Source organism: Neovison vison, chromosome 9 (assembly GCF_020171115.1).
Source record: "Neovison vison isolate M4711 chromosome 9, ASM_NN_V1, whole genome shotgun sequence".
NCBI lineage: Eukaryota > Metazoa > Chordata > Mammalia > Carnivora > Mustelidae > Neogale > Neogale vison.
In genome coordinates, this window is record NC_058099.1 from 47803989 (window position 1) to 47831707 (window position 27719).

The window sequence follows — 27719 nt, forward strand, 5'->3', positions numbered from 1 at the left end:
AATGCTCAAACACCCCCGACACTTCTCTGTCCCCGCAGGACATAAGACCACACTATCCGTGCATGGGCTTCACCCCGGCTTAGCCTCTGGAGCGATGTCCCTCAGTGGAACAGACTTTTAAAAGTTCTGATTTTGTGCTCCATTGCTTCACTGCTTGCCGGGAGAGGGACCCTCCCCATGAGGTCTATCTTCCCATTGCTTTGGATTCACTTCTCTGCAGGTCCCACCTTTCAGAAAGTGGTCAATTTTCTGTTTCTAGAATTGCTGTTCTTCTTCTCTTCAATCTCCTGTTGGATTGGTAGGTGTTTGGATTGGTTTGATAAACTACCTAGCTGATATTCTGCTACCTGATGTAAAGTCAGCCCACTACTTCTCCACCATCTTGACTCCTCCCCACTCTCATGAGTGTTTAAAAGGGATCCTGACAACTTGTCTTTGGAACTTCAAAGTTCCAAAGTCATGTAGGTGACTCCTCCCACACCTCCTGTCGCCATACACAACCACAGTCAACAAGTCTTTGGCATCTACAGTGAGATATAGAATCCTTGATCCCTCACCTCCTCCACCTGACTGAATTCATGCCATGGCCTCTCCTGGGTCTCAAAACCTCTGTCCATCTCTTTTCTTCACATCATTTAACAGCTGCTTCCAGACAAGCAGTTATCTCACAACTCCTTTGTGTTCCACCTTGGATATTGGTTAGATCTGAATATTCTCCCTCTGTTTCTCTCCAAACAGCTGGATAAATAAGCAGAATCCAAATGGGGTTACTGATAAAACAGACGTAATGGTTTCAAGGATCTCAGAAGGGTTAGACTGCAATCACCTTTAGTGTTATCATCTTAAAAGATCTTCATCATTATTCTAATCCAGGTCCAGAGCAGAATCATGTAGGATCCTTCAGTTCCCCTCGTCTTCCTATTGGATTTCTCAGGCAAAAATTTCCGGGCCTGAGTGGACTTATCAGGTAGGTAGAGCTCTCAGGCAGGGCGAGGATCCTGTCTCCTTCCAGGGAGGGTGATCAGCTGAGTCTTGGTTGCCAGTCTCTTGTGAGCTGGTTGGTGTGACTCCTCTCATCTCTCCTCAGAGCCGAGTACCCGTGGATTGAACGAAAGGAAAACGAGGTGGCTCCTCTTGTAGAGCTGAGGGCCTCGTGGGGACCCAAGAGTTGGTCTTGTGGGATCCTCTGGCCAAGGCAGACACTTTCCTGACTTGCAATAACTCAGTCCAGCCTTCATCCCCACGTCTGCCGGAGCAGCTCATCCCCAGTATTGCTACATCAAATTTTGCTGGAGTCACTCTGCCATTTTCTCAGTGGACAGGCCATTCTTTCACTTTTGTCACATTCAGACAGAACAGTTGTCCTCCCCCTCCCCCCCCCACAGCTGTCATGTTTTGCTTTCGAGGAAAGGTGACATGAGAAACAGAAAAAGTGAAGTCTTAAAAATGAAAGAGAAACCTGGGGCAGCCCCTTGGCCCTCTCCTTCCTTCCCTCTGTGTGATCCTCACGATATTGTAGAACATGATCAGGACAAGCAAGTCAGAGTATGTCCAGTAAAGCATGTGGAAATATTAAGTTATTCACATTCCCTTTGTTGTTGTTACTTAAGTTGAAGATGCAACACCATGAATAAGGAAAGGCAACAAGGAAGTGTGTCCCTGACAGGATAGCCTGGGCCTCACCCCCTGCATTCTGAGCACCAGACAGATGGCCAGACGAAGCTGCCTACTGGAAACATAGTCTGAATGAGCTAGTGAAAGTCATTACTTTCTTTGATGGAAGTTTCTGGTGAGACACCCAGTGAATTCCCCTGCGCTCAGCCGAGAAATTTGAACCTAACAAGTGTTCTCTAGTTTCAGGAAAATTTGAACCATGGGGATCCTGGGTGGCTCAATTGGTGGAGGATATGATTCTTACTCTAACTTCAGGTCTTGATGTCAGACTGTGAGTTCAAGCCCCACGTCAGGGTCCACCCTGTGTGTGGAGCTTACTTTAAAAAATGAAAAATGGGAATATTAAGAGCTGTGATGGCACAATAAATGTATTCCGTTATTCAAGGTGAAAGGATGATAATCATTCTTTCCTCTACTTGGAGAAAACAAACATTTGCTCTCAGCATCTGAGAAGCTGACACCTTCTTCTGGTCAGGAGAGAAGGAGGTCAACACTGAAAGGGTCCCCAGGACAAAGACTCCAGGGGCAAGGGCAAGGATCTAGGGGCAGTAAGTGCTTTGCTAACAAGGAAACCAGCCCCTGCACAGTAGCAGAATCTAGAATCCTCCAGACATGGTGAGTCTGTCCTCAGGAGTGAGTCCACGAGAGCCTGGATGGAGGACACTCAGTCACTGCAGAGGAATGAGGTTAGTAGAGGTGATAACTACCTTGTCAGTGAGGTGCTGCTGGGAAATCCAGTCATCTGGAATTAGAACCTTGACACCTCCTCTTCCCAGACAAGAACCAGGCTTCCTGCTGGGGGCACTTGCAATGTCTTAGAGGGTTCTAACAAAACCTTGGTATTTATTGTCGTTCATTGGGTTTTTTTGGATATTACATAAGAAGCAATGGCATAGAATTCGTGGAGGACACAAACTGTCTGTAAGGTCAGTGTTAGAAATCTAGGAATAACAGGAATCCTTTAGGATTGGAGGAGTTTCTCTCCATCATTTCCTGGGTCTCAGAGTCTTGCCTGGACAGGTCATCTTTCTTACTGGTGAGCTGCCAGTGGTGTCTTGTGGCCATTGCTGATGTCTGAGGCTTGTTGTGATGCAGGCTTTGGAAATGAAAACACAAATACATTAAATTTTATGATTTAGCCCTACAAAACTCATTCAACACCTCAGTAAATATCTAGTGTTAAACAGAAAAAGACATTTTGACAATACCTTCCAGAGTACATAGTAGCAGGTGAAGTTAAAGATGAGGTTGTCGTGGTGCCTGGGGGGCTCAGTCAGTTGGGTGCCGCTTACAGCTCAGGTCGTGATCCCAGGGTGCTGGGATGGAGCCTCGAATCAGGCTCCCTGCTCCTTGGGAGCCTGTTTCTCCCTCACTCTCTGCCCATTGCTCTGTCTACTTGTTCTCTCTCTGATCTTTCTCTCTGTCAAATAAATAAATAAAAATCTTAAAAAAATGATTTTGTCATATGAGGCAACATTCAAATTCAGTGCACTAAAAACACATGTTAAGTAATCATTCCAGTTTTCACTTGGATTTAGCAATCTGGATTGATTATAAATGTTCAGGTATACCGAATTCATTATGTCCAATTTGATATTGTTAATTTGCATATGTACTCCATATACTTCACTGTATACATGTACAGAAATTATAAGTCACTCATCAAATTTACTTATATACATAAGCATCAATAGCTTTAAAATATAACTATTAGCTTAAAATTTTTAGTCATTCTCGACCCTGAATTGGATAAACGTTACATTTTTTTTTATCTTAAAGCACAGACAAAAATACAATATATAACGATACATACTGTGTCTCCCTGCTACTAAGTTTTCTTCAAAGTTGCAATTAAAAAAAATCCAAAAAGATTCTGGAGGCAAGGATAATACTTAAAGAAAATAATACATGGTTGAGAAACCCATGCTCCAACCCAAGTAGAAAGTGTAGAAAGGAAAGCAAAAAGAGAAGTAGAAAGGAAGGGAAACGTTCAGAAATTGAAAACGCCTATGTCCCCTACTTAAGCCTCACGCACAAGAGAAGATGTTCAGAGGAGCTAGAGCCTCAGGTCCCAGACGTGCCCACCACAGCCAGGACAACAGCATCTGCAGGATACCTGATGGCCCTGCCCTGCTCCTTGTTGGTGGCCCTGGTCATGCTCAGCTGCCACTCCCTCGGCTCTCTGGGATGTGACCTGCCTCAGGACAACGGCCTGCTGCACTGGAGGGCCCTGATGCTCCTGCGACAAATGAGGAGACTGTCTGCTAGCTCCTGTGACAACTACACAAACGACTTTGGCTTCCCCCAGGAGGTGTTTGACGGCAAGGCGCTGCAGAAGGCTCATGCCCTCTCAGTCCTCCAGGTGATGAACCAGAAGACCTTCCATCTCTTCTGCACAGAGGCCTCACCTGCTCCTTGGAACATGACCCTCCTGGAGGAATTGTGCTCGGGACTTTCTGAGCAACTGGGCCTCCTGGAAGCCTGTCCCCTGCAGGAGGCAGGGGTGGGAGAGACGCCCCTGGTGAATGGGGACTCCATCCTGAGGAACTACTTCCAGAGAATCTCCCTCTATCTGCAAGAGAAGCAATACAGCCCTTGTGCCTGGGAGATGGTCCGAGCAGAGATCATGAAACCCTTGTATGCATCAACAGCCTTGCAAAGGAGACTAAGGAGCGGGAAGTGACACCCCTTTCAACATCGAAATGGTTCTCTCTGAAGAATACTATCACACTCCCATGTGTCCTGTAGCGTCAAAGACTCTCATTTGTGCTGTCATCATGACATGAACTGAATCACTTTGTCACATGTGTTCATGAGTATTAGGCAACATGAAGTCAATGTTACAAACACCTGTTGCTTTCAGATGACCATGCTGATCTGCCTATTTAACTCTTTTATATTTATTTCACTATTTATAAGATTGAAGTTATTTTTTATTGTATTATATTAGTTGTACCTACCCTTTGTGGTTAAGAGAATTGTATATGTTTTACGTGTATTAAATTATTTATTTTCTGATCATTTAATGTTTCTATAGAAAACTTCTTGCGTTTGTTTCTAATTGAAGCAGGAAACAAGTCTGATTACAACCTGATGAAGGAACGGATTGTACCACTCTCTCACTCGTTATTTCATTTTCACATTAGAAGTAATCGCATCAACTTCCTGGAAGTCACTTTGTATGCTGTTGTCACGGGAAAGGCAGACTTACCAAGTCCAATGCTGTTTCTGTATCTTGGATGTTGTACAAAAACTAACCCTGGGACAAGAATTGGAGTGAAGTAATATCAGTTATCTTAAAGGGAAGAGTGACAAGAAGGGAAAACATGAATTTTGTAAGTAGAAAAGGAAGCAGACATGTCAGGAAACAAAATGAAAAGCACCAGATACATTCCACATCACACGGTAGACACCCAAGTGCGAATATTCTTTAGCAAATGGATAGTTTAGGGTCACCCGAGTGGCTCAGTAGATTAAGTATCTGCCTTAGGCTCAGGTCAGGATGACGGGGTCCCGGATCAAGCCCTGCGTCAAGCTCCGGGTTCAGCGGGGAGTCTGCTTCTCCCTCTCACACTGTCCCTGATTGTGTTCACTGTCTCTCTCTCTGTGTGTCATAGAAATAAATAAAATCTTTAAACAAAACAAAATAAACAAATCAAAAGAAACAACATGGATCCTTGATCCTGCCATTAGAGCCATTCCGTTCACAGAACCCAGGGAGGGAAGCAGTCGCCTGGGAGGAGAGCGTAGACTGAGAAATGGTGCCTCAAGCCTCCCCTGGGTAAGGGAGAAAAGAGCCGCACTGCAGACAAGGGTAGAATGTCCCTCAGGCAGTAGCATAAGAGCGAATATTGGTTAAGAGTCTATTTGAAAGCCGAGAAAGGCTTCAAGGAATTGCATCATAGCAAAGGGAGCATGGAAAGGGTCCATGAAACCAGGAAGTAGAAGGGTTGTGACCAAGGGGACCGCTGCTTTGACTGAATTACTCACCAGGAGACCATACTGGTGACAGAGGAAAGGTGAGGAACAGAACAGAAGCTATGACTATAGATACAGTATACATCTGAGAGATTTTTGTTCTTTGGGCTAATTAAACTTCCATGAAAAAATGAAAAAATAATTGAAATGGGGGATGCCTTCTAATGTCTTCTAAGCCATGTAAAGCATATCACAAAGAAAAGCAAACAAAAATGAAAAGGCATGAAAAGTGTATCGGAACATTCTGCAAATGAAAACACGCTGTTCTATTGAAGACTCATGAATAGAAAGAACTGAAGATGAATGAGGGGACAGGGCACCTCCCACTGTTCCCCCAGGCCATCAGAAGCCCTCAGGTGCAGCGCCCAGCCCCTCTGCGGGGATCCTACTGGTTCCCCGTGGCAGCATCTCAGCTCTGGGCTGCGAGCTGCCTCCTGACCCTGGGTAGCTTCACAGGGGGACCCACTGCTTCTGAACAGAGGAGGAGCGTCAGTCTCTTTTCCTGAACCAGGGACACCTCCACTGGGACAGGGTGGGTGGCTGCCAGTTCCAGGAGGTCCATGCCAAGTCTGTCCTCCACGAGATGCTGCTGCTGAGCTTCACACTCTTCCTCACCTGAACCCATCCCTGCTAGGGCAGCCAGAACCCTGGAAACCTGTGTGGTACCTGCGATGGGAGTGGGGGAGCCTCCCATGGATTTGAGGGCCCTGCCCTGGCCTTGAAGACGTGCTACCAGAAAATACATCTCCATCTGAGACAGAAGAAACAGAGTGACTACCTTGGAAGGAGTCTGAGTCAAAATCAGGCGACCCAACTCTTCCTCTTCAAATGCAGACATAAGGAAATGGAAATGATAAAAAGGAAGAAAGCGGGAAAGGGACCTGCAAATGATATTCTTGACCTACAACACTAAGTCACATAGCCATGAGTTCCATCTTTCTAAATCCTCCTCTTTCTGATTCAGCCATACAATGTGTTGAGTTAAGTTACTCAGCATCGGGGCGCCTGGGTGGCTCAGTGGGTTAAGCCGCTGCCTTCAGCTCAGGTCATGATCCCAGGGTCCTGGGATCAAGTCCCACATTGGGCTCTCTGCTCAGCGGGGAGCCTGCTTCCCTCGCTCTCTCTCTGCCTGCCTCTCCATCTACTTGTGATTTCTCTCTGTCAAATAAATAAATAAAATCTTTAAAAAAAAAAAAGTTACTCAGCATTGTGGGTAAAATGTGTCTGTGGCAGGACTGTCCCTAAGGGCCTCCTTCCGAAGGACAGAGCTAGCTGAAGTTGTTCACATATTGCAGGATCCTCTGGTTTCTGGATCAACACTGAACCTGTTGGAATGTTGTTCCTGACCTCACAGCTGCAGCAACAAGAACAAACCAACAACCCCCAAATGCAAGAAGACAGAAAACAACAACTCTTCCTAGATCCACTCACAGCTGAGGTCCCAGGGCCAGTCTCATCTGCAGTACCAGGAGAAAAAGGAGCACGCAGACAATCACACTGGCCAGGAGAAGGCACTGGTAGGAACTTGAACTATTACAGAAGCCTGGCTCGAGCTCTGTGTGCTTCCACTGGACAACTACAATGTCCAGGCCTCCCTAGTTGGTGGAGCCCACAGTTTATTTGAGTTGTACCTTCGGAATCTCCACTAGTCACCCTCTGTGAAGAGCAGAGGGACATCTGCTGGCCTTGCCAGCAGAGGGAGGGGGAAAGCAATCACTCTAGAATAGTCTGAGACTACCTCTGCACAGTGCTAGATACCAAAGGGATTCTGTGACCAGGAGACTGCAGGAGGAAAGTCAGGAAGAGGGGACAGCAGACTTCCCACTGGAGATGCAGGGGTGAGTCTGGACTCTCCAACAATGCACATCCTGGAGACATTAAATCGCAATGTGTCTTCCATATTTGGAAATTGAGGCCCGGTGCTGAAACTCCTTCCGTCTGACATGAGAGTGGAATGAGAAGATGCCCTAAAACTTCAGAGAACCTTTGACATCTAAGGCTGAGAAGGAGAAGGGGAGCCTGTCAAGGGCACAGCGATGGGGCAGCCAGAGCAGGTGGGACGCCACCAGGGAAGAATGATCTCCAGGAAGTGTGGCAGAAGGGAAGATTCAGAATTTCCCAAGAGGAACCTCAGGCAGGAATTTATGACATGGGCTACAGGACTGTGCCCTGCATCTGGAATTCTGCTTCCATCTCCTTGTCTGATCATGAGAACCTCACTGGAGCTCTCTGCAGCTCGGTTTCCCCAGATGTAAAGTGAGGTGGAAATATTCCTAGAGCTGTTGTAATAATGATCATCCTCCAAAATATCATTGTGAAAAAAAATTTTAAAAATTAAATACCCCTTTGAAACAGGTGACTATTCATTGACTGTAATTAGATACACAATAATGTAATATGTATACATATACTCTGTGCCTATGTCCGCATACTCCATATGTTCTGGTACAGCACATTTCCCCTTCCTCCACGCCCTCCGAGATCCCATCCTTTCACTCTCCAATCACAGAGTTTCCCTCTCCCCCAGTGGAGAAACCTCCTGTGAGCTCCCCCTCCACCCTCCCTCCTCAGGAGCCTCTCCTGCCCATTCACACAGCTGCTTCCTTTTCCTTTGTGGTTTCTGTCTGGCCCTTTTACTTCCAATGACAAAGCCACAAAGAAGAACACAAGTTGTGTGAAACTTCCAGGTTTTTCGAAACTCTCCTAGCAGAAGCCTTGTTGTTTTCTTTTCTCCTGGTGACTATTGCTGACCTGAGGGAATGTCCCCACTGCAGTGATGTCACAGTGGCAGGAGCAGAGAGGAGATAGGAGCAGGAGGCTGCTGTTCTGTGGCCCGTCACAGTCTTTACAGGGGAGGCTACCAGCGAGGGGGCAAGGTGGGCTAGATAGTGACCAGGTGTGCACACGGGCTCGTGTTGTATGTAGAAGTCTGTCCCCTGGTGGGAGATTTTCCTCCAGAGCAACCAAAGAAACACAAACAGACACAAACAAAAACTTTCCTGGAATGAACAGACTCTGCTAGCGTTATAAGCCATGAACTTCAACAAAAATACCCTTTAAAAAAAAAATAGAGCAGATACATTCCCAGTAAAAGTGAGCACAAGGTCCTGAGTTGTTTCAGGTCCGCCATGGTCGTGAGCTATTCCCCGTCCACCCTGCTCTGTAGCTGCCTGGTCTCTCCCACATTTCAGCATCCCCCCACCAGAGGGAACACTAGTCCAGTTGCTTCCAACAATGTAACAAGTAGTTCTAGGGCTGGGAACAAGGCTTCAACATGCCATGGGCTGGCTTGTGGACCTTGCTGGTGTTTGAGCCTTGTTTTGATGTGGACTTTGGAAATGAAATACAAATAGATTCTACATAATCAATTAATTCTTCAAAACTAATTCCTTGTATAGGTATATTATCTGGTACTAAATATAAAAATATTTTGAGAATAACTTGATGAGTATCTAGCAGCAAGTGAAGTTAAAAATCATTTTCTCATTGGGGCCATACTAAAATACAGTACACAAAAAACAAACATCCAATAAATAATTGAATAATTCATTGGCTATTAGCAATTTGGAATGATTCTCAGTATCTAGGGACACCGATATTATTATGTCTTTCTACAAATTCTTAATTAGCATTGTACTTTTATATTTCCATTTAAGTAAGAAAAAATTGAGAAGTCATTCATCATATTTAGATATCCAGTAAAGAATAAGTAGCTTAAACTATAGTTCTCAGTTGAAATTTTTGTCCATCTTAACAGTGAATTAAATAAACAGAGTAAAATGAACACTTTCTTTTCTAATCTATTAAGCAGAGCTATACATACATAACTATATAGACTGTAGATCCATGTTACCAAGATTTGTTGGAATGTTCAAATACATAAATATTCAGAAGACTGTAACAGGAGGTGGCAGTAGGAAAAAGAAACGGTTGAGAAACCCATGCTCTACGACCCAGGAGAAAGTGTAGAAAGGAAAGCAAAAAGAGAAGTAGAAAAAAAGGGAAACGTTCAGAAATCGAAAACTCCTATGTCCCCTACTTAAGTCACACACACAGGAGAAGATGTTCAGTGGAGCTACAGCCACAGGTCCCAGACATGCCCACCCCAGCCAGGACAACAGCACCTGCAGGATCCCCGATGGCCCTGTCCTGCTCCTTCTTCGTGGCCCTTTTGGTGCTCAGCTGCCACTCCCTAGGTTCTCTGGGATGTGACCTGCCTCAGGACCACGGCCTGCTGCACTGGAGGGCCCTGATGCTCCTGCGACAAATGAGGAGACTGTCTGCTAGCTCCTGTGACAACTACACAAACGACTTTGGCTTCCCCCAGGAGGTGTTTGATGGCAAGCAGCTGCAGAAGGCTCAAGCCCTCTCTGTCGTCCATGTGACAAACCAGAAGACCTTCCACCTCTTCTGCACAGAGGCCTCACCTGCTCCCTGGAACACGACCCTTCTGAAGGAATTGTGCTCGGGACTTTCTGAGCAGCTGGGCCTCCTGGAAGCCTGTCCCCTGCAGGAGGCTGGGGTGGGAGAGACGCCCCTGGTGAATGGGGACTCCATCCTGAGGAACTACTTCCTGAGAATCTCCCTCTATCTGCAAGAGAAGCAATACAGCCCTTGTGCCTGGGAGATGGTCCGAGCAGAGATCATGAAACCCTTGTATGCATCAACAGCCTTGCATAAGAGACTAAGGAGCGGGAAGTGACACCCCTTTCAACACGGAAATGATTCCTTCTGACTGATAACATCACACATTCTGGAGTTCTGCCGTGTCAGAGATTCTCATTTCTGCTGTCGTGAAGACATGAACACAGTAATTTGTCACATGTTTTCAGAACATGTCAACTCTACAAGCAGTAGTTGCTTACAGATGACCTTGCTCGTGTCTATTTATCTATTTAAATATTTATTTATGTAAATATTGATAAGATTCAGTTTTCATATAACATGATGTGCACCTTTACATAGCAGAATATAATAAAATATATTTATAATATGTAATCAGTTTATCATTTTTTCTTTATGGAACTTTAAGGACAAAAGGGTTTTCAAAGAGGCACACCAGGTCTGATTGTGTAACTCCGTTGGAAATTGGACAGCAGAATGCATTTACCGTCATACTGCATTAACGTTGGAAATGACAACTGACTTTCTCTAAGACACTTGCATGTTGATCTTGGGCTATAGGACATACAAAATACAGATCCTGATGTCTACATCTTTGGTTGTAGGGACATATAAATATGGTTGCTGTAGGGATGAGAACTAAAAGCCTCCAATTTAATGTTTTGACGATGAAGGAAAGGAAGTGACTTCTCTCACCTGCTGCCTGAGCAGAGAGGTAGAAGCACACAGGAAGTGCACACAGAAAATCTGCGGACCCCTCGACAGGTCACTGGCAGACGTGGAGACATGTATGTCCAGTGTCGGGGGCAGGTGAGCTGGCAGTTGACAAGAAATGCCACGGCTGAGGTCCACATCTAGCAGGCAAAGGAAGAAACAGATGTGGTCACACAGGGAGACCGTGTCGTGTGAGAAACAGACACAAACTTGATTCTGAGGCTCTTCAACCATTGAAGGGAGGGGAGAGAAGAGCCACAAAGGAGACGGTGGACTCTTGGCCATACAGCACAGGGATAAGGGAGGATGCTGGTGAGTGTCTTTAAGGAAGTAAATGTGCTTCAAAGACCATCAGCGGATCCCTGGAAGATGTGGATTGAAACTGCCTGTGATGTCAGAAACACAGATGCCTTTGCTGACCTTCCTGAGAGTTGGTTTGGTCGAATGCGTAAGCAGAGACCACCCTGGAGCGGGTGGGAGCATGAATAAGAGAAGTCAGTGCGTCTGTCTTGGAGAAGAATATCGCATGGGATCTGGGAATAATGGGGTTTGTTATTCTGCTCATAGTTTGCACTTTTATGTCATTTCTTTTTCCCTGAGTGGTTTCATGGATTCGATGTTCTGCAAATCATGTTAATATGTTTAATGTTGTATTTCTTTTTCACCGTAACTGAACTACTGATGGTGGTTAATCTTGTCTTGGTTCTTATTACCTTGTACATCAGTGAGCTGCTAGCCTTAAGAATTCACTTGGCAGTAATAGATAACTCATTGAATCTTTCATCAGATTATCTATTACTACGGATAAGATCATGTTTCCTGGAATTATTTGGCATCATTAATTAGGTTCCTTGGCCTCTCCATGTGAACCTGTTTAGTAAAGCGGCATAATACCCCATTGCTTTTTCTAGAGAGTTTGATGTGGTAAGAATTCTTCTCTGTTGCTCGCTGCTAGTGTTTCCTCATGTTCGGAATACCACAATGTTTGGTGGATATCCACATCACGAGATTCTCTTGCACAGAATGACTGACAGACTTTCTTCAAAAAAAAGAGCGTAGGAAGCTGGGTGTAAAGGTTACAAAAATTTTAGCTTATGAAAAAAATAAAATTAAAAAAACTTAATTAACTTTACAAGACGAAAGAATTATGGGGAGAAAGCCATGAGTTCCATGCAAAGCATGGAATTCCTCCTCCTCTGGAATTCCACTGTTCTCCTTGGTATGTGAACGTGGTCTTGGCTGAATTTCTTGCTGGTCTTCTGGGGGAGGGGCCTGTTGTAGTGATTCTCAAGTGTCCATGCCTGAGGCGGAATTGCACCACCCTTACCAGGGGCTCGGCTAAGTAATCCGTTAGGGTTCCCCTTTCGGAGTTTTGTTCCCTGAAAGCTTTCCATAGAGTTCTGGAGGATGCCATGAAAATGGTGGCCTCTGAATCTCTGGCCCGGAGGAGCCAAGAGCTCAGAGCACTACTCCTCAGTGCACCCTTGGAGAAAAGTGCTCAATCACTCCCATCTCCCTGGCCTCTAGCCACGCTTTGAGCTCCCCCAGCCTGTGACCAAGGAAGTGTGTCCCTGACACCATATCCTGGGCCTCAAACCCACCACCCCCCACATTCTGAGCACCAGACAGATGGCCAGATGAAGCTGCCTACTCGAAACAGAATCCGAATGAACCAGTGAAAGTCATCAGTTTCTGTGCTGGAAGTTTCTCCTGAGAGACCCAGTCAGTGAATTTCCTGTGCTCGGCTCAGAAATTTTGGACGTAACAAGTGTTCCCTAGTTTCAGGAAAATTTGAACCATGGGGGATCCTGGGTGGCTCAGTTGGTTGAGGATATGATTCTTACTCTAACTTCAGGGCTTGATGTCAGACTGTGAGTTCAACCCCACATTGGGCTTACTTTAAAAAAAAAAAAAATGTGGGTGGAGTTTACATTAAAACAATGAAAAAAAAAAAAGAAAATTAGGAGCTGTGATGGCACAATAAATGTATTCTCTTACTCAAGGTGAAAAGATTATAATCAGTCTTTCTTCTACTTGGAGAAAACAAATGTTCACCCTCAGTATCTGGGGGCTGTTGACACCTTTGATACCTGGTCAGGAGAGGAGGAGGTGAGCACTGAGAGGGTCCCGGACACCAACACTCCAGGGGCAAAGGCAAGGGCAAGGATCTAGGGGCAGTAAGTGCTTTCCTAACAAGGAAACCAGCCCCTGCACACTAGGGGAATCCAGAGTCCTCAGGACATGGCCAGCCTGTCCTCAGGAGTGAGCCCCGGAGAGCCCGGGTGGAGGACACTCAGTCACTGCAGAGGAAAGAGGTTAGTAGATGTGATAACTACCTTGTCAGTGAGATGCTGCTGGGAAAATCCCATCTGGAACTAGGACCTTGACACCTCTTCTTCCCAAACAAGAGTCAGGCTTCCTGCTGGGGGCACTTGTCATGCCTTGGAGCGCTCTAACAAAACCGTGTTATTTATTGTCGTTCACTGGTTTTAGTGGATATTACGTAAGGAACAATGGCACAGAATACTTGGAGGACACAAACTGTCTGCAAGATCTGTGTGACAAATCTAGGAATAACAGGCATCCCTAGGATTGGAGGAGTTTCCTTCCATCATTTCCTGGGTCTCAGAGTCTTGCCTGGACAGGTCATCTTTCTTACTGGTGAGCTGCCAGTGGTGTCTTGTGGCCATTGCTGATGTCTGAGGCTTGTTGTGATGCAGGCTTTGGAAATGAAAACACAAATACATTAAATTTTATGATTTAGCCCTACAAAACTCATTCAACACCTCAGTAATTATCTAGTGTTAAACAGAAAAAGTATTTTGACAATACCTTCCAGAGTATGTAGTAGCAGGTGAAGTTAAAGATGAGGTTGTCGTGGTGCCTGGGGGGCTCAGTCAGTTGGGTGCCGCTTACAGCTCAGGTCATGATCCCAGGGTGCTGGGATGGAGCCTCGAATCAGGCTCCCTGCTTGTTGGGAGCCTGCTTCTCCCTCACTGTCAGCCTGTTGCTCTGTTTACTTGTACTCCCTCTGTATCTTTCTCTCTGTCAAATAAATAAATAAAAATCTTAAAAAAATGACTTTGTCATATGAGGCAACATTCAAATTCCATACACTGAAAACCCATGTTAAGTAAATAATACCACTTTTCAGTTGCATTTACCAAACCGGATTGATTTGAAATGTTCATGTACACTGAAATCATTATGTCCTTTTAGAAATACTTGATTTGCATATGTACACCATATACTACACTGTATACATGTAAAGAAATTATAAGTCACTCGTCAAATTTACTTATATACTTAAGCATCAATATTTTTATATATAACTATTAACTTAAAATATATAGTCATTCTGGACCCTGAATTGGATAAATGTTACACTTTTTTTTGTCTTTAAGCACAGACAAATATACAATATTTAACGATATATACTGTGTCTCCCTGCTATTACGTTTTCTTGGAAGTTGCAATTAAAAAACATCCAAAAGATTCTGGAGGCAAGGATAATACTGAAAGAAATTAATACATGAGATGTTGCGAGACCCATGCTCCAAACCCAAGTAGAAAGTGTAGAAAGGAAAGCAAAAAGAGAAGTAGAAGGGAAGGGAAACGTACAGAAATCGAAAACTCCTATGTCCCCTATTTAAGCCCCACGCACAAGAGAAGATGTTCAGAGAAGCTAGAGCCACGGGTCCCAGACGTGCCCACCCCAGCCAGGACAACAGCATCTGCAGGATACCTGATGGCCCTGTCCTGCTCCTTGTTTGTGGCCCTGGTGGTGCTCAGCTGCCACTCCCTCGGCTCTCTGGGATGTGACCTGCCTCAGGACCACAGCCTGCTGCCCTGGAGGGCCCTGATGCTCCTGCGACAAATGAGGAGACTGTCTGCTAGCTCCTGTGACAACTACACAAACGACTTTGGCTTCCCCCAGGAGGTGTTTGACGGCAAGGCGCTGCAGAAGGCTCAAGCCCTCCCTGTCGTCCATGTGATGAACCAGAAGATTTTCCACCTCTTCTGCACAGAGGCCTCACCTGCTCCCTGGAACACGACCCTCCTGGAGGAATTGTGCTCGGGACTTTCTGAGCAGCTGGGCCTCCTGGAAGCCTGTCCCCTGCAGGAGGCAGGGGTGGGAGAGACGCCCCTGGTGAATGGGGACTCCATCCTGAGGAACTACTTCCAGAGAATCTCCCTCTATCTGCAAGAGAAGCAATACAGCCCTTGTGCCTGGGAGATGGTCCGAGCAGAGATCATGAAACCCTTGTATGCATCAACAGCCTTGCATAAGAGATTAAGGAGCGGGAAGTGACACCCCTTTCAACATCGAAATGGTTCTCTCTGAAGAAGACTATCACACTCCCCTGTTTCTGTAGTGTCAAAGACTCTCATTTCTGCTGTCATCATGACATGAACTGAATCAATTTGTCACATGTATTCAGGAGTATTAGGCAACTTGAAGTCAGTGTTACAAACACCTGTCGCCTTCAGGTGACCATGCTGATCTGCCTATTTAGCTATTTATTTATTTCACTATTTATAAGATTTAAGTTATTTTTTATTGTATTATATTAATTGTACCTAACCTTTGTGGTTAAGAGAATTGTATATGTTTTATGTATATTAAATTCTTTATTTTCTCATCATTAAATATTTCTATAGAAACTTCTTGCATTTATTTCTTATTGAAGCAAGAAACAAGTCTGATTACAACCTGATGAAGGAACGGATTGTACCACTCTCTCACTCGTGATTTTGTTTTCACATTAGAAGTAATCGCGTCGACTTCCCGGAAGTCACTTTGCATGCTGTCTTCACGGGAAAGGCAGACTTCCCATGTCCAATGCTGTGTCTGTATCTTGGATTTTGTAGAAAATCTAACCTCAGAACAAAAATCGTAGTGAAGTAATATCAGTTATGTTAAAGGGAAGAGTGCAAAGAAGGGAAAATTTGAATTCTGTAAGTAGAAAAGGAAGCAGACATGTCAGGAAATAAAATGAGAAGAACCAGAGACATTCCACATCACAATGGTAGACACCCAAGTGCAAATATTCTTTATGGAATGGATTGTTCAGGAGCACCCTAGTGTCTCAGTTGGTTAAGTGTCTGCCTTTGGCTCAGGTCATGATGTCAGGGTCCTGGAATCAAGCCTTGTGTCGAGCTCCCTGTTCAGCCGGGAGTCTGCTTCTCCCTGTCACACTCCCCTTGTTTGTTCTCGCTGTCTCTCTGTGTCATATAAATAAATAAAATCCTTTAAAAAAATCAAAACAAACAAATGGATCCTTGATCCTGCTATTTACAAGCCATTCCATTCACAGAACCCAGGGAGGGAAGCGGCTGCCTGGGAGGAGAGCGTAGACTGAGAAATGGTGCCTCAAGCCTCCCCTGGTTAAGGGAGAAAAGAGCCACACTGCAGACAAAGGTCGAATATCCCTAAGGCAGTAGCATAAGAGCGAATGTTGGTTAAGAGTCTATTTCGAAGCTAAGAAAGTCTCCAAGGAATGACATCATTGCAAAGGCTGCATGGAAAGGGTCCACAAATCTGGGAAGTAGAAGGGTTATGACCACAGGGACCAGTTGTTTTGACTGAATTACTCACCAGAAACCATACTGGTGGCGGAGGAAAGGCGAGGAACAGAACAGAAGCTAGTGACTATAGATAGAATATAGATCTGGGAAATTTACCTTCTTTGGGGCTAATTAAACATCCATGAAAAAATGAAAAAATAATTGAGATGGGTGATGCCTTCCAATGTCTTTTAATCCATGTAAAGCTTATATAAAGAAAAGCAAACAAAAATGAAAAGTGTATGGGTACATTCTGGAAATGAAAACTACCCTGTTCTACTGAAGACTCATGAATAGAAAAAACTGGAGATGAATTGGGAGCCAGGGCACCGCCCACTGTTCTGCCAGGCCACCAGAAGCCCTCAGGTGGAGCACCCATCCCCTCTGCTGGCCTCCTCCTGGATCCCCGTGGCAGCATCTCAGCTCTGGGCTGTGAGCTGCCTCCTGGCTCCAGGCAACTTCACAGGTGGGCCTGCTGCTTCTGACACAGAGGAGAAGCATCAGTCCCTTCTCCTGAACCAGGGACACCTCCTCTGGGACAAGGTGCGTGGCTGCCACTTCCAGGAGGTCCACACCAAGTCTGTCCTCCACGAGATGCTGCAGCTGACCTTCACCCTCTTCCTCACCGGGCACTGCCGTTTGCTGCCTGAACCCGTCCCTGCTGGGGCAGCCAGAAACCTGGGAATCTGTGTGGTACCTGTGATGGGAGTGGGGGAGCCGCCCCTGGGTTTGAGGGCCCTGCCCTAGCCTTGAAGACGGGCTTCCAGAGAATCCATCTCCATCTGAGACAGAAGAAATGGAGTAACTACCTGGGAAGGAGTCTGAGTCAAAATCTGGCGACCCATCTTTTCGTACTCAAATGAAGACATAAGGAAAGGGAAATGATAAAAAGGAAGAAAGCAAGAAAGGGACCTGCAAATGATATTGTTGACCTACAACACTAAGTCACATAGCCATGAGTTCCAGCTTTCTAAGGACTCCTCTTTCTGCTTCAGCCATACAATGTGTTGAGTTAAGTTACTCAGCATTGTGGGTAAAATGTGTCTGTGACAGGACTGTCCCTAAGGGCTTCCATCCTCAGGACAGAGCTAGCCTGAAGTTGTTCACGGATTCACGTATTGCAGGATCCTCCAATTTCTGGATCAACACTGAACCTGTTGGAATGTTGTTCCTGACCTCACAGCTGCAGCAACAAGAACAAACCAACAACCCCCAAATGCAAGAAGACAGAAAACAACAACTCTTCTTAGATCCACTCACAGCTGAGGTCCCAGGGCCAGTCTCAGCGCTGGTACCAGGAGAAAAAGGAGTGCTCAGACAATCACACTGGCCAGGAGCAGGCAATGGTGGGAACTTCAGCTATTACGGAAGCCTGGCTCGAGGCTCTGTGTGCATCCACTGGACAGTTACATCTCCCTAGTTGGTGGAGCCCACCGGTTTGCTGGGCGCCCCCTGTGAAGAGCAGAGGGAAATAGCAGCTTTGCCAGCAGAGGGAGGGGGAAAGCAATCACTCTAGAATAGTCTGAGACTACCTCTGCACAGTGCTAGAGGCCAAGGGGATCTGTTACCAGGAGACTGAAGGAGGGAAGTCAGGAAGAGGGGACAGCAGACTTCCCACTGGAGATGCAGGGGTGAGTCTGGACTCTCCAACAATGCATGTCCTGGAGACATTAAATCGCAATGCCCCTTGTATATTTGGAAATCGAGGCATGGTACTGACACTCCTTCCGTCTGACATGAGAGTGGAATGAGAAGATGCCCTAAAACTTCAGAGAACCTTTGACATCTAAGGCTGAGAAGGAGAAGGGGAGCCTGTCAAGGGCACAGCGATGGGGCAGCCAGAGCAGGTGGGACGCCACCAGGGAAGAATGATCTCCAGGAAGTGTGGCAGAAGGGAAGATTCAGAATTTCCCAAGAGGAACCTCAGGCAGGAATTTATGACATGGGCTACAGGACTGTGCCCTGCATCTGGAATTCTGCTTCCATCTCCTTGTCTGATCATGAGAACCTCACTGGAGCTCTCTGCAGCTCGGTTTCCCCAGATGTAAAGTGAGGTGGAAATATTCCTAGAGCTGTTGTAATAATGAAGTGGCACATTTCAAAGCATCTAGCATCTTCCACTGAGTAAGAGTTTAACAGATGGGGATTATATTCTCATGTTTTCCCTAAAAAAATGATCTTCTCTTAGTCTTTTCTGTATAACTGACTGCAAAGGGCTGATCCTCCAAAATATCATTGTGAAAAAAAAATAAAATAAAATACCCATTCAGAACAGGTGACCTATCCATTGAATGAAATTAGTTACACAGTAATGTTATATGTATACATATACACTGTGCCTTTGTCCGCATACTCCATATGTTCTGGTACAGCACATTTCCCCTTCCTCCACGCCCTCCGAGATCCCATCCTTTCACTCTCCAGTCACAGAGTTTCCCTCTCCCCCAGTGGAGAAACCTCCTGTGAGCTCCCCCTCCACCCTCCCTCCTCAGGAGCCTCTCCTGCCCATTCACACAGCTGCTTCCTTTTCCTTTGTGGTTTCTGTCTGGCCCTTTTACTTCCAATGACAAAGCCACAAAGAAGAACACAAGTTGTTTGAAATTTCCAGGTTTTTTGAAACTCTCTTAGCAGAAGCCTTGTTGTTTTCTTTTCTCCTGGTGACTATTGCTGACCTGAGGGAATGTCCCCACTGCAGTGATGTCACAGTGGCAGGAGCAGAGAGGAGATAGGAGCAGGAGGCTGCTGTTCTGTGGCCCGTCACAGTCTTTACAGGGGAGGCTGCCAGCGAGGGGGCAAGGTGGGCTAGACAGTGACCAGGTGTGCACACGGGCTCGTGTTGTATGTAGAAGTCTGTCCCCTGGTGGGAGATTTTCCTCCAGACCAAAAAAGAGCTCTTTCCTGGAATGAACTGACTCTGCTAGTATAATAAGGCAATGTCCATGGCTCTTATGTACTTTTTGAAAAATACACTTTCTAAACAGAGCAATTATGTTCATAGTAAAAGTGAGCAGAAGGTCCTGAGTTTTTCCCCATCCTCCTTGCTCTGGAGCTGCATGGTCTCTCCCCATTACCAGCATCCCCACACCGGAAGCAACACCTGTTCCAATTGCTTCCAACAATGTAACAAATGGTTTTTAGGGCTGGGAACAAGGCTTCAATATGCCAAGGTATGTGGTACCCTAAAGCTCAACCTTGGAGTGGTCTAACAAAACCTTAGTGCTCAGTACTTACTGTCTGTCATTGGGTTTTCTTGGGTATCACACAAGAATCACAGTCATGGAATTTGTGGAAGATACATGAAATGTTGCAAGACAGTGCCACACCTAGGAACACCAGGAATAACATAGGATTGGAGGAGTGTCTTTCCATCATTTCCTGGACCTCAGAATCTTACCTGGACAGGTCATCTTTGCTTACTTTGAGCTGCCAGTGGCTAACTTGTGGACGTTGCTGATGTTTGACCCTTGTTGTGATGCGGGCTTTGGAAATAAATACAAATAGATTGTACTTTACAATTTAGTTCTTCAAAATTCATTCAACACATCAGTAATTCTATCTAGTGCTAAATTTAAAAATATTCTGAGAATAACTTGATGAATATCTAGCTGCAAGTGAAGTTAAAATCATTTTCTCATTGAGGCTACATTAAAATACAGTACACTGAAAAGAAACATCCAATAAATAATTTAACTTTCCATTGGCTGTAGCTATTTGGAATGATTCTAAATATTTAAGTACATTGATATAATTATTATGTCTTTCTAGAAACTCTTAATTTGCATCTCACTTTTACATTTCTATTTAAATAAGTAAAAAATTAGAAGTCACTAATCAAATTTAGATATCCAGTGAAGGATAAATAGCTTTAAAACTTAGCTTTCAGTTGAGGGCACCTGGGTGACTCGGTGGGTTAAGCCTCTGCCTTCAGCTCAGGTCATGATCTCGGGGTCCTGGGATCCAGGCCTGCATCGGGCTCTCTGCTCAGCCTACTTCCCCCTCTCTCTCTGCCTGTCTCTCTGCCTGCTTATAACCTCTCTGTCTCTGTCAAATAAATAAATAAAATCTAAAAACAAAAAAGCAAACAAATAAAACTTAGCTTTCAGTTGAAATTTTTAGTCAATCTTAATTCTGAATTAAACAGAGTAAAATGAACTCTTTTTCAATCTATAAAGCAGAGCTATAAATACATAACAATATAGACTCTAGATCCGTGTCACCATGTTTTGTTGGAAGGTTCAATTACATAAATATTAGAAAGACTATGACAGGAGGCGGCAATAGGAAAAAGAAACAGTTGAGAAACCCATGCTCTAAACCCCAGTAGAAAGTGTAGAAAGGAAAGCAAAAAGAGAAGTAGAAAGTAAGGGAAACGTTCAGAAATTGAAAACTCCTATGTCCCCTACTTAAGCCTCATGCACAGGAGAAGATGTTCAGTGGAGCTAGAGCCACGGGTCCCAAACGTGCCCACCACAGCCAGGACAACAGCATCTGCAGGATCCCCATGGCCCTGCCCTGCTCCTTCTTGGTAGCCCTGGTGGTGCTCAGCTGCCACTACCTCAGCTCTTTGGGATGTGACCTGCCTCAGACCCCTGGCCTGCTGCACTGGAGGGCCCTGATGCTCCTGCGACAAATGAGGAGACTGTCTGCTAGCTCCTGTGACAACTACACAAACGACTTTGGCTTCCCCCAGGAGGCCTTCGACGGCAAGCCGCTGCAGAAGGCTCAAGCCCTCTCTGTCGTCCATGTGACGAACCAGAAGACTTTCCACCTCTTCTGCACAGAGGCCTCACCTGCTCCTTGGAACACGGCCCTCCTGGAGGAATTGTGCTCGGGACTTTCTGAGCAGCTGGGCCTCCTGGAAGCCTGTCCCCTGCAGGAGGCTGGGGTGGGAGAGCCGCCCCTGGTGAATGGGGACTCCATCCTGAGGAACTACTTCCAGAGAATCTCCCTCTATCTGCAAGAGAAGCAATACAGCCCTTGTGCCTGGGAGATGGTCCGAGCAGAGATCATGAAACCCTTGTATGCATCAACAGCCTTGCATAAGAGATTGCGGAGCAGGAAGTGACACCCCTTTCAACATGGAAATGATTCCTTCTGACTGATAACATCACACATTCTGGAGTTCTGCCGTGTCAGAGACCCTCATTTCTGCTGTCGCAAAGACATGAACAGAGTCAGTTTGTCAAGTGTTTTCAGAACAAGTCAACTCTACAAGCAGTAGTCGCTTACAGATGACCTTGCTCGTGTCTATTTATCTATTTAAATATTTATTTGTGTAAAAATTGATAAGCTTCAGATTTTTCCTATATTATGTGCACCTTTACATAGCAGAATATAATAAAATATATATTTAATATGTAATCCGTTTATCATGTTTTTCTTTATGGAACTTTTACTACAGAAAGTGTTTTCAAAGAGTCACACCCAGTCTAATTGTGCAACTTAATTAGAAATGAGACGGCAGAACGCATTTACCATCATACTACATTAACATTGGAAATAACTGACTTTCTCTAAGACAACTTGCACGTTGCCCTTAGGCTATAGGACATAATAAATACAGTCCTACAGTCCTGATGTCTACATCTTTGGTTGCTGTAGGGATGGGAATCTAAAAACAATCCTCCTACTTAGTGTTCTAATGAAGAAGGAAAGGACTTGACTTCTCTCACCTGCTGCTAGAACGGAGACGTTCAGGAAGTATACAGAAAAGCTGCGAACCCCTCAACAAGTCACTGGCAGACACGGAGGCACGTATGTTCGGTGTCGGGGGCAGGTGAGCTGGCAGTTGACAAGAAACGCCACGGCTGAGGTCCCACATCTAGCAGGCAAAGCAAGAAACAGAGATGGTCATGCAGGGAGACCGTGTCGTGTGAGAAACAGACATAAACTTGATTCTGAGGCTCTTCAGCCATTGAAGGGACGGGAGAGAAGAGCCACAAAGGAGACAGTGGACTCCTGGCCATACAGCACAGGGTAAGAGAGGATGCTGGTGAGTGTCTTTAAGGAAGTAAATGTGCTTCGAAGACCATCAGCGGATTCCTGGAAGATGCAGATTGAAACTGCCTGTGATGTCAGAAACACAGATGCCTTTGCTGACCTTCCTGAGAGTCGGTTTGGTGGAATGCATAAGCAGAGACCACCCTGGAGCGGGTGCGAGCATGAATAAGAGAAGTCAGTGCCTCTGACCTGGAGAAGAATATTGCGTGGGATCTGGGAATATGGGGTTCGTTATTCTGGGCATAATTTGCCCTTTTATGCCATATTTTTTTCCCTGAGTGATTTCATGGAATGGATGTTCTAGCAAATTATGTTACTGTGCTTAATACTGTAGTTAGTGTAAATCATGACTTAATTACTTACAATGGTTTATCCTGTCTTCCTTCTTACTACCTTGCATATCAGCAAGCTGCTCGGCTTTAAGAACTCACTAGGCGGGAATAGATAACTCATTCAATCCTTCAAAAAATTATCTATTACTACTGATAAAAAAAATGTTCCTGGAATGACTGAGACTGACAGACTTCCTTCAAAAATGAGAATGGGTAGATGCGTCAGGCATTTTCTTTCTTAATATTTTAAGCAAAGAAGAAAATTGGTTAAAATCAGCTGAAAAATACAATATGAATCATGGAAATCCATGGAGCAATAGTGAGCTGTGTGTAATTCAGGAGTAAAAACAGATTTAACAATTATGACAGAATAGCATGAATATTCACTGAACTCATGCACTTAGATGATCTCTTGCATTGCATCTTCCATAAGGAGCAGCTTAAATATTGTAGCTATCATCTTATTTTAATGCTGACAGCCATATATGAGAATATTATTTGTCTCTTCCTACAAAATTATTCAGAACTAGGTGTCCTCCACTTTAGCAACTGACCTCCAAAGGGGAGATTAACAAGTCATGGATGAGAGTCAGCCATGAGAGTCGGGGATGGCTATTTTTCAATCTTGACACCTGGGTAGCTCAGCCAGTTGAGCATCCATGACTCTTGATGTCAGCTCAGGTCTTGATGTCAGACTGTGATTTCAAGCCCCACATTGGGCTCCACCCTGTGTGTGGAGCTTACTTTTTTTAAAAAATGGAAAAAACTGGAAAGTAAGAGCTGTGGCGGCAAAATAAATATATTCCCTTACTCAAGGTGAAATGATTATAATCAGGTCTTTCCTCTACTTGGAGGAAATGTTCACCCTCAGCATCTGAGGGCTGTAGACACCTTCTTCTGGTCAGGAGAGGAGGAGGTGGACAATGAGAGGGTTCCTGACACAAACACTCCAGGGGCAAGGGCAAGGGCAAGGATCTAGGGGCAGTAAGTGCTTTACTAACAAGGAAACCAGCCCCCGAACAGTAGAGGAATCTAGAGTTCTCGGGCTTGGTGAGCCTGTCCTCTGGGAGTGAGTCCAGGAGAGCCTGGGCAGAGGACACTCAGTCACTCCAGAAGAAATATGTTAGTAGAGGTGATAACTACCTTGTCAGTGAGGTGCTGCTGGGAAAGTCCAGTTATCTGGAATTAGAACCTTGACACCTCTACATCCCAGACAAGAACCAGGCTTCCTCTTGGGGGCACTGGCACAGCCTAGGAGCAGTGTAGACAGGTTATAAAATGTCAGAGAGAAAGGACAGTACCTGTACTAGTCTTGCCCTTGAGGTCCCCGTGAACCGTAACCACATGGATCTGCACCAGTTATTTCTAGAATGAAGAGAAACATCAGAGAAACCCATTCACTCATTACCATAAGACTTTGTTGTGTAAATAAAACTCAGTCCTGGTTCTAGATAACTTGTGTACCATACTTGGTCTGATCAGTACCTGACAAGATACAAATCCATAGAGAGGAAGGAGCCCATCTCCCTGTGTAAGAGAAGGAGGGTAAAACTTTAGTGCAGAATCAAGGCCAGATTTGTTCCTCACACAAAGAGGAGTAAAACAGGTATGTGTGTCGGTGTGTGTGCATGAGTCCTTACATTCCTGCACCACCTCGGTCTTTAGGACAAAGATGTCTCTCATTTGACTGTCAGTATCCACGCGGATGCACCCATCGGAAGTTTACTGGGAAAATAAGCTTCTGTTGTGAAAGTCATAGTCCAGTTTGATGACATCTTCTTAGACCATATGGAGACTGCATAAAGGAAAACAAAAAACAGGAAGTAAAAGCAGAGACGAATGTTCAGAAAATGAAATTTTCCGTGCTCCCCATTGAAAAGCTACGTGGCGAACAGAGAACCTCGGCTCCCAGGTTCCCCGCACACCGAGCCTGGCCAGGCCCGCAGAGGCCTCGTCTTCCCCATGGTCCTCCTGGGCCCTCCGCGCCCAGCCCTCGGGGTGCTCATATGAGGTCCTGGGGGCTCTCAGGGCTGTGCCCTGCCTCAGAGCCACGCACTGGTGAGCAGGGAGTGGTCGTGCTTCGTGCTTCTGGGCCAGATGAGGAGACTGTCCCCTTTCTTCCGTCTGCAGGACAGAAAAGCCTTCAGATTCCCGCGGGAGATGATGGAGGGCAGCCAGCGGCGGAAGGTCCAGGCCGGGTCGGTCCTTCACCAGCGGCTCCAGTGGACCTTGAACCTCTTGCAAGCGGAGCGCGCCTCGGCTGCCTGGAGCGCCCCCTGCTCGGCCAGCTGCGCTCTGGCCTCCATTGGCCGCGGCAAGATCTGGACACCTGTTTCCTGGGCAGGCGGTGGGGAGAGCTGGCCCTGGGAATGGACCGCCCCACACCCGCCCTGAAGAGGTACTTCCAGGAAATCCCTCTCCTCCTAGAAGAGAAGAAGAACAGCGACTGAGCCTGGGGAATCGTCAGAGCGGAAATCGTGAGTTCCTTGTCTTCAGCCACCAGCTTGCAAGGTAGGTTAGGAATTAAGGATGGAGACCTGGGGTCACCTTGAAATGATTCTCAGGGATGAATGTGCCATATGACCCCCACACATATGTCTGGTCATTGCAAGAGGCTGTCGTTCCTGGTTTCATTTCAGAATTTATTGACTTTAATTCCGCCGAGTGTGTTCTGAGTAATAGTAAGCAAGAACGTGTTTAAAAATCCAGCTTCAGGATCACCTGTCCCTAAGAGATGACTGCCCTGATGTTCGTTCATTCTTTCTTTTTTTCTTCTTCATTCACTCTTATAGCTTATCGTGTTTATATTTATATTTTCATATTAAGTATTTGCCTTTAATTGTATTAAAATTTAGAAAACATTTTCATCTTTTCATTGTATTAAATATGCATTTTTCTTATTTAATTCTTATCAAAGACAGCTTCTTGAGTTTTTTTTTTCTTTCTTTCTTTCTTCTTTTCTTTCTTTCTTTTTTGAGAGAGACAGAAAGAGTATGATGGGGGCAGCGGAAGGTGGGCAGAAGGAGAGGGAGAGAATCTTGGGCAGGCTCCATGCTGTGCACAGACCCCCATGCGGGCCGGGGGTGGGAGTGGAGGGTCTCCATTTCCTGACCCTGAGAAAATGACCTGAGAAAATCAAGAGCTGGACTCTTAATGGACTGAGCCACCAAGGTCCCTGAGTCTGTTTACTCTTAAATCTAAATCCAAATACTGGTTTTCAAAGCCAACTGGAAGAATGGATGATAATATTTATCTATTTATTCATTCATTCAGTAATTTCCTATGTAAACTGAGTGTCGGTGTGGCAGATTGCAGAATATCCTTTCAGAAGCACAGCTCAGGAAATCTAACGGGACAACTTCTGTTTCCAAACATTCAGTCTCACTAGGAGACTTACAGAGAGAATAAATAGTATTTAATTTTCAATTATTATATAGAACTCAAAAAGATGTAAAGGAAAATGATGTTCTTACTTAGAAGCTTTAAATACAAATACTGTGGAGGGCAGGGAAGCTAGATGTCCTTTGCGGGGTCCTTGGGAGGTCCTTACTTATGGAGGTCTTACTGCTGGTTGGGCTTAAGGATCTAGACTGAACAAAAAAAATGCCCCGGGGGCGGGTGGTAATCATTTAAAATTCTTTATTGTGTATCTGGGAGTGAGGGCAAGGGAGTGCATGTGGTCACTGCTATGCAGGGAGGACACTGGAAAGAGGACCTAAATGTAGTTCTGCAGACCCTCAACATTCTCATTCCACCAGGAGGAGACGGCACCTGTCACAGGAGCTCAACTGGCCACAAACCAAAGAACCGTGAAGCTAAAAAAAAAACAAAAAACAAAAAAAACAAAACAAAAAAAACCCCGTGAGGCTCTAAGGGGCAGGAGCAGCTGGAGAACACGGAACAGAAGCAGCTCAGCTACTCTGTGCTCTCCCGGGCTCTCAGCTGCCCAGCTGAAGCCCCAACGTCAAGTGTGATCCACTTCAGTTGCAAAGTGGTGCATAGGCTGGCCACTCTGCCTCTGGCTACATTTAAAAGGCCAGTTGCAGGGTGCCTGGGTGTTGGGGGACGCAGGCAGAGCCTGAGGTCGCGAGTACAAGAAAAGGAGAGAAAAGACTCACTTCGTAGACCGCGACATGCAAACCCATCCAAATTCAGGTCTTGGAAAACACTGCTGGCCGAGCAAGGTGTTTCACAAATGCCGTCATCCTCCAGGAGACAAGACTGGTGTGTGATGGAAGTGAGGATCCTGATGACCAGGTTAATTGTACTGTGAATGTCTGGCACCACGGGCGGTGCCTGAATGCCCAGGACAAATGGGAATTGGAGAGAGAACTTCTCTGGGACCTGGCTGAGTCAGAGCTCTCCAGAGAAACAGAATCAGTAGTAGGTGCGTACACAGAGGTTTATTTTGAGGAAGTGGTCCATGAGTTTGTGGAGATGGTCAAGTCCAGTATCTGCACAGTAGGTCCACAGCTGGAGGCCCAGGGAAGAGTTGCAGTTTGAGTCCAGATGTGGTCTGCTGGCATAAGTTCCACTCCTTCCAGCAAGGAAGGCCTTCAGTGGAGTGGATGGGGCTCACCCCCATTATGGAGAGCAGTCTGGTTTGTTCAATATCTGGTAAGGCAAAGGTCCATCTCACCTAAAAAAATAGCTTCACAGCAACTTCTAGAATGTTTGACCAAATATCTGGGGATTGCGGCCACACTGACCCATGAAGTTAACCATCCCAAAGGCTTCCCTCAGATTCTCAACAGCCTCTTTGATTAGTGTGGAGTGTAAGAGTCCTACCATGTGGCCAGTTGCTCAGGCTGGGGAGACAGAAGACCTACA

The 27719-nt window shown here is 45.5% G+C and overlaps 5 protein-coding genes across 5 annotated transcripts; all 5 read left to right on the plus strand.

Annotated features, from left to right (window-relative positions):
- The first annotated feature begins 3757 nt into the window (after window positions 1-3757).
- On the plus strand, window positions 3758-4357 carry LOC122916933 (interferon alpha-1/2-like). The gene has a single exon (XM_044264320.1). It carries the CDS (start codon window positions 3794-3796, stop codon window positions 4355-4357), a length of 564 nt encoding a protein of 187 aa, XP_044120255.1. The 5' UTR covers window positions 3758-3793.
- A 5391-nt stretch (window positions 4358-9748) lies between these two features.
- LOC122916934 (interferon alpha-1/2-like) lies at window positions 9749-10354 on the plus strand. Its single transcript, XM_044264321.1, has one exon. It carries the CDS (start codon window positions 9749-9751, stop codon window positions 10352-10354), a length of 606 nt encoding a protein of 201 aa, XP_044120256.1.
- A 4347-nt stretch (window positions 10355-14701) lies between these two features.
- On the plus strand, window positions 14702-15301 carry LOC122916935 (interferon alpha-1/2-like). The gene has a single exon (XM_044264322.1). It carries the CDS (start codon window positions 14738-14740, stop codon window positions 15299-15301), a length of 564 nt encoding a protein of 187 aa, XP_044120257.1. The 5' UTR covers window positions 14702-14737.
- A 5722-nt stretch (window positions 15302-21023) lies between these two features.
- Window positions 21024-21622, plus strand: LOC122916936 (interferon alpha-1/2-like). The gene has a single exon (XM_044264323.1). It carries the CDS (start codon window positions 21059-21061, stop codon window positions 21620-21622), a length of 564 nt encoding a protein of 187 aa, XP_044120258.1. The 5' UTR covers window positions 21024-21058.
- A 921-nt stretch (window positions 21623-22543) lies between these two features.
- On the plus strand, window positions 22544-25441 carry LOC122916736 (interferon omega-1-like). Its single transcript, XM_044264149.1, is given in 3 exon segments — window positions 22544-22667; window positions 24901-25158; window positions 25161-25441. Coding segments are annotated over 3 exon segments (663 nt in total).
- The last annotated feature ends 2278 nt before the right edge of the window (window positions 25442-27719 follow it).

Coding starts and splice junctions, on each gene's coding strand:
- LOC122916934 (XM_044264321.1), top strand. CDS start 9,749: ATGCCCACCCCAGCCAGGACAACAGCACCTGCAGGATCCCCGATGGCC.
- LOC122916933 (XM_044264320.1), top strand. CDS start 3,794: ATGGCCCTGCCCTGCTCCTTGTTGGTGGCCCTGGTCATGCTCAGCTGC.
- LOC122916936 (XM_044264323.1), top strand. CDS start 21,059: ATGGCCCTGCCCTGCTCCTTCTTGGTAGCCCTGGTGGTGCTCAGCTGC.
- LOC122916935 (XM_044264322.1), top strand. CDS start 14,738: ATGGCCCTGTCCTGCTCCTTGTTTGTGGCCCTGGTGGTGCTCAGCTGC.